The sequence below is a fragment of the Lupinus angustifolius genome, chromosome LG20 (assembly GCF_001865875.1).
Source record: "Lupinus angustifolius cultivar Tanjil chromosome LG20, LupAngTanjil_v1.0, whole genome shotgun sequence".
Taxonomy (NCBI): domain Eukaryota; kingdom Viridiplantae; phylum Streptophyta; class Magnoliopsida; order Fabales; family Fabaceae; genus Lupinus; species Lupinus angustifolius.
This window is the reverse complement of record NC_032028.1, coordinates 14,311,914-14,324,737: the sequence shown is the minus strand read 5'-3', so window position 1 is coordinate 14,324,737 and position 12,824 is coordinate 14,311,914. Positions and strand designations below refer to the sequence as shown.

General features: G+C 34.2%; 1 protein-coding gene across 1 annotated transcript in view; it reads right to left on the bottom strand.

Moving 5' to 3' along the window:
* The window catches only part of LOC109335500 (uncharacterized mitochondrial protein AtMg00810-like), a 20,686-nt gene extending 8,169 nt beyond the window's left edge, over positions 1–12,517 (bottom strand). The window contains exon 1 of the mRNA XM_019571633.1: positions 12,448–12,517. Coding sequence (XP_019427178.1) covers positions 12,448–12,517 — 70 coding nt within the window. The remainder of the gene's footprint in view (positions 1–12,447) is intronic.

Below are 12,824 nucleotides of genomic sequence, written 5' to 3'. Positions count from 1 at the left end.
CAACATAAATATGCAGAAACTCATCAATACAAGAATTACACATTTCAGAATCAGTACATGTATGACAAGTGTATGAGTCTATCAATGACATAGAATCAAAATCATTAAGAAAATCAGAGATATTCTAATTAATTAACTCATCAAGTAAATCAATATGAAACACAGAATGGTCCACAGATGGATGCTTCATAACATCAAAAATATTAAACCGAACCACAATATCACCAAACTCCATAGATAATGTTCCAACATGGACATATATCTTGGTTCGGGCTGTTCTAAAAAATGGCCTCCCCAAAATAATAGGAACTGTGTTACAGGAGGATCTCTCTTCCATATGGAAAATATAAGAATCAGCAAGAAATATAAGTTCACCAACCCGAACCAAGACATCCTCTATCAAACCAACAGGGTAGGCAGTACTCCTGTTTGCTAATTGAATCACTACTCCAATGGTTGCATAGGTCTAAGTGAAAGAGACATGAAAACAAATATAAGCATAACATTAATCGAAGCTTCTAGATCTAGCATGACATTCTCAAATTTGCTATTACCTATTATACAAGGTACAACAAATGTACCTAGGTCCTTACACTTTTCAAGAATGTGAGGAATAAGTTTACCTATTAGTGCGGAAACATTTCTGCCCATGTTGATCCTCTCATTGCCTTTGAGCCTCCTCTTGTGAGTGCACTCCTTTAGAAATTTTGCATATCTTGGAATTTGCTTGATTGCATAAAGTAAAGTTATATTCACCTATACCTTTCTGAATGTGTCCAATATCTCCTTGTCTACCTCTTCCATCTTATTACTTGGAATGGCCCTTGGAGGAAATGGAAGAGGAATAGAAGATGGTTGTGCAACACTTGTGGACGGTTCACTAGCATGAATTTGTTCACTAGTGCTCTCAGTCTCTTGTAAAACCGGTTGCTTCATTTTTAATGCAGCTAGATCAATTTCAATCCGTTTGCTTGACCTTAGAGTGATGTCACTCACATTATTCTGGTTGACCACAGTTTAGGAAGGCAACTTCTCATAATTCTAATAGTGCAATGTGTTTAATGAAGTAGCCATTTGTCCCATCTAGGTAGTAAAATTCTGAATGTAAGACTCTTGTCTCTGAATGGAAGCTCTGGTCTCGTGCTGAAATTTCATATTTTGCAATGTCATCTGCCTTACCAATTCTTCTAATGAAGGTTCATTAGGTGCAGGATAATGATTACAATTCACTTGTTGTTGCCTCTGTTGTTGGAATGGAGGAGGCACATATGATCTATTTTGTGCAGCATTATTGTTCTGAAATGGTGGCCCTGAATGAGGTTGTGAAGGATCGGACCATCTAAGATTCAGATGATTCCTCCAACCAGGATTGTATCTGCTTGATGAATGATCATAATTTTGTTGTTATTGAGGTCTGTTATTGTAAATATTTGCAGCATAGGCCTCAATGTAAGACTAAGATTGCAACTAAGGGGGTGAGGGTGAATTAGTTGACTTAAAATTATGGTCACTTTTTATGCAAAATCAAGAGTTAAGTGCAGCGGAGAAATTTATGCAGAAATTTAACAAGTAAAAAATATAGATATAAAGGAGAAAAGAGTACACCGAAATTTTATATTGGTTCACCTTCTTGTCCACCGAAGGCTACGTCCAGTACTCTTGCAGCACAAGAGATTTCTTCACTAAATATTATGAGTTGTAATTACAATATCTCACCCGAGACCTCTATATACCTTACACACTCGCTAATACTTATGTCACTCTTGAAAAACACTTTTTCAAGTGACTATATCCCTTTTCTTATCACACCCTTGTGAAAGAAATATTTTTGAAATGTCAACGAAGAATTTACAACAATGGCAGGATTGGCTTTACAAGTATTGAATGTAATATCACTTGCAATCCAATATCTCTTTGTATACTAAGTAACAATGCTCTTATAATTTTGTAAAACTTTGGAACACTTTACTTCAAGCAACTCAGAAAATTCACTTTGAAAGTTTAAGAACAAGTTGCAAAAAGTGCAGAAAATATTTCAAAGAATTTTCAGAATTATGTTTGAAAGTTTGTGTAAGAGTTGTTCTTTGATTCTAAGTTTCAATGCCTTTAAATAGGCTTTCCAACCAGCCATAATACCTCTTTGAAATGGTAAGAATTGATTGGAATGAAACCATTTCGTTTGGGATGAAAACCATTCATTTTGAAATATGAAAACTGGTGCAACAACTCTGAGTAATCGATTATAACCTTGAGTAATCGATTACTCAAACATGATGTCCAACTGGCAATTAAATTTTAATTAGAGTAATCGATTACAACATATGGGTAATCGATTACCCTACACAGTTTTTGTTGGGTAATTGGTTTTCTCACTTATGTAACATGTTACCTAGATACAGTAACCTGTTACACACTATTTTTGAAAATTGTTTTGTTTATACTTGAAGTGTTTCAATTTTCTTAAAAATTAGTTTGAGCATTACTATTATTGTATATTCGAGAGTATAAGATATACGTACCTATTTATACGTAGACTAATTTGTCTTGAAGCTTTGTCTTATTTGTCTTCATAAGTATTCTTCATTTTCTTCTTTTTGGTGATGTTTGTGTCTTCATCAAAACCGTGCCAAGGTTAGGAGCAAAGATCTTTTTCACAATCTCCCTTTTTTTATGATGACAAACCAATATCTTCTTTAACAATATAGTTTTATGAGAGCAGCATATTTTTGAAAGTGTGCATGTCAAGAGGAACACTTTGGAAAGCTCTCCTTATATGTCATGGTTTTGATGAGGACAACATGTGTTGAAAAGTGGTTAAATGCTGTTAATCGATTAAGGCATTATGTTAATCGATTAACCTAACTGTTTGTTAAGTTGTTGGAACTGAAAAACTGAAAAACAGAATCAGTTATGATTTTTAGTCCCGTTAATCGATTAAGAAGGTATTTAATCGATTATCTGGGGTTCTGGACTGATTCTTTATAAACTGCGTTTTCAGAATTAATCTCATAAGTTGCATGTTGCATTTATTAGAGAGTTAGAGCATTCTACGTGTTAATTGCTGCATCTATTTGTTAATTGCATTAGTGAGTTTAGAAATGAGAGATTCCTTGCTTTAGGATTGAGTGCATTTCATGTTATAATTTCTCATGTTTTCCCTCACATGTTCATGCATATTTTGATGCTTTTTCATTAAGTTTTATGATTCTGTAACTTCTGTTTTCATAACTAATACTTGTCATTTCATATGAGTTTGTATTAGGTGTGCATTAGAGTAAAGCCTTCTTGTTATATTTGAGCTTAGTAATAGCTTTATTTTACTCTTGTAATTGTTGTATAATTGTTGTAAAGGGAATCTCTTGGTGTCTTATCACCGTTAGAGATTGAGTGTTTCTTCATTGCTTAGAGTGTAAGAAAAGGAAAGAACAGAGATTCTTGGCTGGGGCTACGCCGAAAGAAACGTTTTCTTTGTCGGTAGGAAGGGAGTCAAACCATTGAATAGTTTCTTTGATTTCTTGTCATTTGCTAAGTGTTGTAATTGGATAATGTGTCTGTAAATTACATTGATTCAATTATCGTGAAGGAAATCTCCCAAGTCAGCCGGGAGGCCTGGATGTAGTTTGCAGTGGATAGCAAACGAACCAGGATAAAAATTCGCGTTGCAGGATTTCTCTCTCTCTCTCTCTCTTTACTGTTTTTCAATCGATTAATTTGTATATTGGATTCAAATTGATACATGCTGTACTGGATGCTATTCTGATATACAATCTGCAAGCTCTGCTATTCGTTCCATTATCGGTTAATTGTTCTGCATTTAATCGTTTCTGTAATAGCTTACAGTTTCTGTTTAATCGATTAAAACTGTTTCGTTAATCGATTATTATGTTTCTTTTAATCGATTAAGATTGTTCTGTTAATCGATTATCTTCATCCTGTAATCGATTAATTAGGGGTGATTCAACATTAAGTGTTGAGTTTCGAAAAGCGGATATTCTAACCGCGACACCTTTTCAACCCCCCCTTCTAGGTGTATTGTAACCACTGATACCTAACAATTTTGAGATATGTTGAGATGATGTGAGTATGATTCCTCTATTTTGTATGCTCCCTCTTTCATTTGGAGTTGTGTCTGAAAGAAATTTGACAGAAAATACTTTTCTCTCAACTTTTCTCCCCCTTTTGACTTCACCAACAAGTAGAAAAACCAAGAGTTTCCAGCACAATATATATATACATCATACAATATATATATGACAAGCATAAAAGTAATCATAAAAGGGATATCACATAACATAAAGTTAAAATATGTCTAGACAGTGTTCAAACCACAACAACAAAAAATAATAACAATTTGTCTAAAGGCATGAAAACATTACAACCAGAAAATCCTAAAAATTAAGATAGTCTAAGAATCAGGCTTAGAGATGTCTTCATCAATGTCCATGCTACTCATCTTGGAAGAAAGACGATGAAGTTCAAACTGGATTTGTTGATTTTGAGCATCAAGAGCATCCATCCGGTTAGTGATGTAGCCTCGAAGAGAAAACAACTCATCTATAATCATCTGATTTGAATGCATGATAATAGATCAGGAAGATTGAACATGAAACTCAGAAGTTTGAGGTTCAGGAGGGTTAGGAGGGGCAGGTTCTGATTGACCAACAGGAGCAGTTGGTTTTTTAGTTCTATGCTTATATGTGTTGTCATTAGGATTGAAAAAGAAGCTCATTTTGTGGATCACGTCCACATCAATATGGTTTTCACGAAGATTTAGAGAGACATTGGTTTCACCAGAAGCAGAAACACTGAAATGTTCGAGAATTTTGGTTATGAATATTGCATAGGGCAAGGGGCTTTGAGTTCCTTGAACAGTCACATTTGTCTCAATATCATCTTAGCCCAATTGATTTTGATGTTATACTTCATAGCATACATCAATTGAAGTTTTATGTCACTTATTTGAGAATGATTTGAAAATTTAGACAAAATGACATTGCTCAGAAAGTAATGAAGCAAACGGTCCTCAAGTTTAAGATGTCTAGCAGGTATGATATCTCTATTCTTAACAGTCTCACCAAAGCCCTATTGTTTACGCATTTCTATTTCTCCTTTTGAAATTCTACATAGAGAATAGTAAAAATCCTTTCGATCGTAGTTATCCCATTCACAAACAAGGCCAAAAACCGTTGTGCTACCTTGAGTGGGTATGTTACAACATAATGTACTAAAAGTTTTCAAATCCAAAACAATGTCTTTTCCTTTCACATAGGACGTAAGACAGTTTTTCCAGAAGTTCAAGTTGCAGTAAAATACTCTAAAAAGTTCTGCATAAATATCATTTGATTCATAGCAAAAATCAAAAAGGTTTTGTTGTCGTAAAAGATAAGGGAAAAGAAAATCTTCAAACTCAAAGTTCCCGACATTACTGTATTTTGGAGTAAATATGGTTCGTCCATGGAAGTGCTCTTCGAAGACTTTGCGTTGTTCATCATTTGTGAGAAGTCTTATTAAATCAGAGGGTTAGACTCCAAGGATGAAGTCCCTTACTTCTTTTGCGTCACGTTAGTGCGTTGCTTCTTTGTTCTTGAAGAAGATGCCATTGATTGGGTTTTTGAAGGGTTTAGGTTTTTGGGTTTGGGAGATTTGGGGTTTTTTGATTTGATCCATTGATCACGAAAGTGATGGTATAGAAGTGTTTAGAATTGAAAATGTGATATGAATGGACACAAAAATCACACAAAACGGATGAAAAATGAAGTTTTTAGAGATTCGAGGGGGTGTTACACGAGTGACAGAGAAGGAGGAAGAAAATGAGTTTGAAAAAAATGCAGAAAATCATATATATACCTGCACAGAGTAATCGGTTACTCACTTTGAGTAATCAGTTACTCACTTTTAAAAACTTAAAAATTTCAAACAACAGCTTTAAGTAATCAATTACTGAAACTCTCTGTTCAACCCTGTAATCGGTTACTCTCTAGTGTAATCGATTACTTACCCTAAAAAAATTATTTTTAGGCATTTTGATGCTATGAAAATGATTTTTGACCCAAAATTTAAAAGTTTTAAACATAAGTGAACACATTTAAGTACAAGTAGGCGTGAGATAAACATAATGAAGCACACATATAATCATATAATCATGTTTAAGATAGGTAAGCTTCATCAAGAATGCCTAGTTCACGTCTAATTTTATAAAAAGGTTCTTTAGTCAAGGGTTTAGTGAAAATATCTGCTAGTTGGTTATGAGTATCAACGAATTCTATTGCCACATCTTTCTTTTGGACATGGTCCCTAAAAAAGTGATGCCTTATATCTATATGTTTGGTTCTAGAATTCACAATTGGATTCTTTGTGAAGTTTATAGCACTAGTATTGTCACATTTTATCGGAGTGCAACCTAAGTCTCAGCCATAATCTCGTAATTGTTTTTTAAGCCACAACACTTGGGCACAACAACTACTTGCTACTATATATTCAGCTTCAACAGTGCTTAGGTCAACACATGCTTGTTTCTTGCCAGACTAAGAGACTAAAACATTTCCTAAAATATGACAAGTACCACTTGTACTTTTCCTTTCAATTTTGCATCCAGCAAAATCTGAATATGAATAACCAACCAAATCACATATAATTCCTTTTGGATACCACAATCCAACTTCAGTTGTGCCTTTAAGATATTTCATGATTCTATTAACAACAACTAAGTGTGATTCTTTTGATTTAGATTGATAGCATGCACACAAACATACACTAAACATGATATCAGGTCTACTGGTAGTTAAATATAAAAGAGATCCTATCATACCTCGGTACTTTGATATTTCAATACATTTTCCAGCTTCATATGTATCAATGTAAGTACCAGATCCCATAGGAGTAGCTATTGGGTTGTAGTCATCCATATCAAATCTTTTCAGCAAATCTCTACAATACTTGGATTGACTTATAAAAATTCAATTATCAAGTTGTTTGATTTGTAATCCAAGAAAGTAATTCAACTTCCCCATCATGGATATTTCAAACTCTCCTTGCATCATTTTGACAAAATCACTACACAAAACCTCATTAGGAGAACCAAAAATAATATAATCTACATAAATTTGAACAAGAAGAGTATGATGATTTATTTTCTTTATAAAGAATATAGTGTCTTCCTTTCCTTTGGTAAATCCTTTTTCAAGTAGAAAATTTGTTAGACGATCATACCATGCACGTGGAGCTTGCTTCAAGCCATAGAGAGCTTTCTTTAATTTGTAAACATGAGAAGGATGTTTGTAATCTTCAAAACCAGGAGGTTGTTCTACAAACACTTCTTCTTGAATATATCCGTTGAGAAAAACACTCTTTACGTCCATTTGATATAGCTGGAAGTTTAAAGAACGTGCATATGCAAGTAGTAGCCTAATAGCTTCAAGTCTAGAAACCGGAGCGAAGGTTTCATCAAAGTCTATACCTTATTCCTGATTGTCACCTTGGGCTACTAGTCTACCTTTATTTCTAACAATAATACCATTTTCATTAGATTTATTACGAAATACCCAACGAGTTCCTGTGGCATGCCTATTTTTAGGTCTAGGAACAAGTTCCCAAACTTCATTTCTCTCAAACTGGTTTAATTCTTCTTGAATTACAAGAATCCGGTGTTTATCCTCGATTGCATCATCAATCTTGGAGGGTTCTATTTGAGAGGCGAAAGCCATGTTAAGACATACATCTTCTAGCATTAAGCCGATATTAATACCCTTGCTAATATCACTGATGATGTTATCAATAGGATGATCTCGATGATTTCTCCATTCTTTTGGTAAATCGGGGTGAATATGCTCTTCTTGAGATGATAGATTATCATCCATTTTCAAATGCTCTGATTTAGTTGTAGAATCAATAATAGACTTTTCATTAGAAGGGGAACTTGGCAAGTCCTCTTCATTAAGAGTTAACACATTCTTTATTACAAGATTGTTTTCATCAAAAGATACATGAACAGATTCTTCCATGGCTAGAGTTATTTTATTAAAAATTCTATAAGCTTTACTTGCAAGAGGGTATCCTAGGAAGATACCTTCATCAGCTTTTGTATCAAACTTGCCTAAGTTTTCTTTATCATTATTTAAAACAAAATATTTACAACTAAATACATGCAAGTGAGAAAAATTTGGTTTTCTACCTTTAAATAGTTCATATGGGGGTGTTCTTAAGAATTTACCATTATTTAAAACAAAGCATTTACAACCAAATACATGCAAATGAGAAACATAAGAATTGGTCTTAAGAATTGGGAGTTTAGTTTCATTCAACATTGTACGAGCCAGTTCTTCTAAAGACCGGTTCTTTCTCTCTACAACACCATTTTGTTGTGGTATTCTAGGAGCATAAAAATTGTGATTGATGCCAAGATCATCACAGAATTCTTCAAACGAAGAGGTTTAAAATTCTCCCCCATGATCATTTCTTATAGCATCGATTTTTAGTGATTTTTTTTAATTTTGAACTCTTTTAGTATAAATGCTAAATGCTTTGAATGCCTCATTCTTATGAACTAAGAATAGAGTCCAAGTATATCTCGAAAAGTCATCTACTATAACAAGATCATAGTAGTCACCATCATAACGTTTTGTCCTTGAGGGGGCAAATAAGTCCATGTGTAGTAATTGCAATGGTCTATCGGAAGAAACCAAGTGCTTAGGTTTAAAATAAGTCTTTGTTTTGGGTAAACCAACAACTAAATCTTTCTTTATGAGTGTATTCAAATGGTCAATATGAATATGAGCAATTCTCCTATGTCAAAGCCATGCATCATGATTATCATTACCAACTAAACATGTCATTGGTAAAGAGGAGTCTATGCCAATCATATATATTATTTATCCTCTTACCAATGAGTTTAGAGTTTTGAGAATTCTTACTTTCGATGATGCACTTTTCCGTGTAGAATGCCACATGAAAGCCTTTGTCACATAATTGACTTATGCTTAGTAGGTTATGCTTGACTCCTTCAACATACAATACACCTTCTATACTTGTTAAGGGTGGCTTGTCAATTCTACCAACTCCAAGTATTTTTCCTTTGTTGTTATCACTGTAAGTGACATAGGCTTTTTCTTCTTGGAGTAAGGACAAAGAACTTATTTCTATCGCCCATCATGTGTTTTGAGCAGCCACTGTCCAAGTACCATAAGTTGCAGGGAGCTCTCAAATTATCCTGCAAAACAGGTTAAGTTTTATTAGGTACCCAACATTCTTTGGGTCCTACATGGTTAGTACATTTCTCAACCCATCTGTAATGTCCTAGGGGTACACCATATTTTCTAATCATACAAGTATTTGATGTATTCCCATGGTTTTTACAATATGTACATGTGGGTTGATGGTTATGTATCCTAGATTTATTACTATGTTCAAATGTATGGATATGTTGTTTATGAAAATTTATCTTTGTTGAGACACTTTGTTTCTTAGAAACATGACTTTTTGAATAGCCAAGACATCTTCGATCTGTTGAGTGTCTTTGATCATTAATGATCTTTTCCAGACTTTTACTACTCTTATTCAACTTATTAAGTTCAATACTTAATGTTGAAACTTTATTTCCATGAGCAATGCAGTTTTGACATGAAGACGATGAGGGTTTGTTTCTAAATATATCTAACTCAGTTTTTTGTTTTAGAAACATTTTTGTGAGTTTGACATATTCATCATGCAAGTCATCAAATGTTGTTTATAATTCAGAAGAATATAGTTTAGTATTGTTTACCTCTTCATCATCAAAATGATGAGATGCCATTAAGGAAAGATATGCTTGTTCTTCATTTTCTTGTTCAGCGACGGAACTAGTATCGTTGTCTTCCCATGCAATATAGGCTCTCCGTCTAGTCCTCATTTCATTCTTCCCTTGAAAGAATTCTTTTTCAGGTTTGGACAATCCATCTTCATATGACCAAGTTGCCTCATTCAAAGCATGTGACGTTTTGTTTTGAAGTGAAAGCGTCATTGTTCTTGGTGAATTTCCTCATTTGTCCAGTTTTAGCTCCCTTGTTTCTTTTAAGGAACTTGCTGAACTTCTTTACAACAAGACTCATGTCTTCCATCTCTTCCTTCTCAAATTTATCTTCTGTTGATTCATATTTGTCTACTTTCGCCTTGAGAGAGATATTGTTCTTTTTCTTATCTTGCTCTTCATGTTGGTCAAGTTAGCTGAGTTCTAATTCATGTTCCTGTAATTTACTAAACAAAGCAACCAAAGATATTTTTGATAAACTTTTCTTTTCAGAAATGGTTGTTACCTTTGGTTGCCATGTTCTGGTGAGTGATCTTAGAACCTTCAATTTCAAGTCACTATTTGATAGTACCTTACCAAGTGTAATAAGGTGATTTGTGAGGTGAGTAAATCTCTATTGAAGATCCAGAATTTTCTCTCCAGGTTTCATACGAAACATTTCATATTCTTGGGAAAGAGTGTTGAGTCTCGACCTCTTCTCCTCCTCAGTTCCTTCATGTGTAGTCTCTAGAGTATCCCACATTTTTATGGTAGATTGGCAGTTTGATACTCTAAAGAACTCGTCAATGCCAAGTGCTGAAGTGAGGATGTTCTTTGTTTTGAGATCATATTGCACCTTCTTTTTATCTTCATCATTCCATGAAGATTTGGGCTTTACTTCCCTTACACTGTTGACTACGGTGAATGGTTCATATGGTCCTTCTTCAATTACATTACATATGTCCAAGTCTTGAGATTCTATGAAGATTCTCATTCTGATTTTCTAAAAGTCATAACACTATCCAACAAAGCTTGGAAGGCGGTTGATGTTGGAACCTTCTCCTAGGAATGATCTTGAGGCCATCTTCGATATAGGATCAGATTTGAGAATAACTTACTCAAAAATAGCTCATGTGCCAATTGTAAGACTAAGATTGCAACTAATAGAGGGGGTGAATTAGTTGACTTAAAATTATGGCCACTTTTTCTACAAAATCAAGAGTTAAGTGCAACAGAGAAATTTATGCAGAAATTTAAAAAGTAAAAAGGAGAAGAGATTACACCAAAATTTTATATTGGTTCACCTTCTTGTTCACCAACGGCTACGTCCAGTACTCTTGCAGCACAAGAGATTTCTTCACTAAATATTATGAGTTATAATTACAATATCTCACCCCGAAACATCTATGTACCTTACACACTCACTAATACTTATGTCACTCTTGAAAAACACTTTTTCAAGTGACTCTATCCCTTTTCTTTTCACGCCCTTGTGAAAGAAAGATTTCTGAAATGTCAATGAAGAATTTACAACAATGGCAGGATTACCTTTACAAGTATTGAATGTAATATCACTTCCAATCCGATAACTCTTTGTATACTAAGTAATAATGCTCTTATAAGTTTGTAAAACTTTGAAACATTTTACTTCAAACAACTCATTCAATTCGCTTTGAAAGTTTAAGAACAAGTTGCAAAAAGTGCAGAAAATATTTCAAAGAATTTTCAGAATTATGTTTGAAAGTTTGTGTCAGAGTTGTTTTTTGATTATGAGTTTCAATACCTTTAAATAAGCTTTCCAACCAGCCATAAAACCTCTTTGAAAGGGTAGGAATTGATTGAAATGAAACTATTTCGTTTGGGATGAAAACCATTCATTTTGAAATCTGAAAACTGGTGCAACAACTCTCAGTAATCGATTACAGTCTTGAGTAATCAATTACTCAAACACGTTGTCCAACTGGCAATTAAATTTTAATTAGAGTAATCGATTACAACATATAGGTAATCGATTACACTGCATAGTTTTTGTTGGGTAATTGGTTTTATCACTTATGTAACCTGCTATTTAGATACAGTAACTTGTTACACACTATTTTTGAAAATTGTTTTGTTTATACTTGAAGTATTTCAATTTTCTTAAAAAATAGTTTGAGCATTACTACTATTGTATATTCGAGAGTATAGGATAGAAGTACCTATTTAGACTTAGGCTAATTTGTCTTGAAGCTTTGTCTTCTTTGTCCTTATAAGTATTCTTCATTTTCTTCTTTTTGGTGATGTTGGTGTCTTTATCAAAACAGTGTCAAGGTCAGGAGCAAAGATCTGCTTTGTATCTGCTTGATGAAGGATCATAACTTTGTTGTTGTTGTTGTTGAGTCTGTTGTTGTAAATATTTGCAGCATAGGCCTTAGGATGGTCACCACTTTTGCGCTCCAAAAGAGAAAGGCAAACATCAGCGTAATGGTCAGTTACGGTGCAAATGCCACAAACTCGTGCTGCAAGTGGAGGTTTCTACTGATTCATGGCAAGCTGAGTGACTAAGGTGGCAAGGGAGACAATTTTTTTCTCAAGTTTATCATGCCTCACTGAATTTGTCCCAACATCATGGACACCTCTGACCACTATAATATCACTACTTCTTGCACTGAACTGTTGAGAGTTGAAAGACATCTTCTCAATCAAACCTCTAGCCTCTAATGAGGCCATATCTCTAAGTGCACCACCACTAGTAGCATCATTGACATTCCACTCCATATTGTTCAGACCCTCATAAAAATATTGGAGGATGATTTGTTCAGAGATCTGATGATGGGGGTAACTTGCACATAACCTCTTGAATCTCTCCCAACATTCATATAAACCTTCTACATATAGTTGTCTGATTCCAGAAATATCTTTTTTTATTGTAGTGGTTCTGGAGGTAGGAAAGAATTTTTCCAGGAAGATTCTCTTCAGGTCATCCTAGCTAATAATGGAACCAAGGGCTAAGTAATACAACCAATCTTTTGTAGGGCCCTCAAGTGAATGTGGGAAGTCCTTCAGACAAATGTAATCCTCTTGG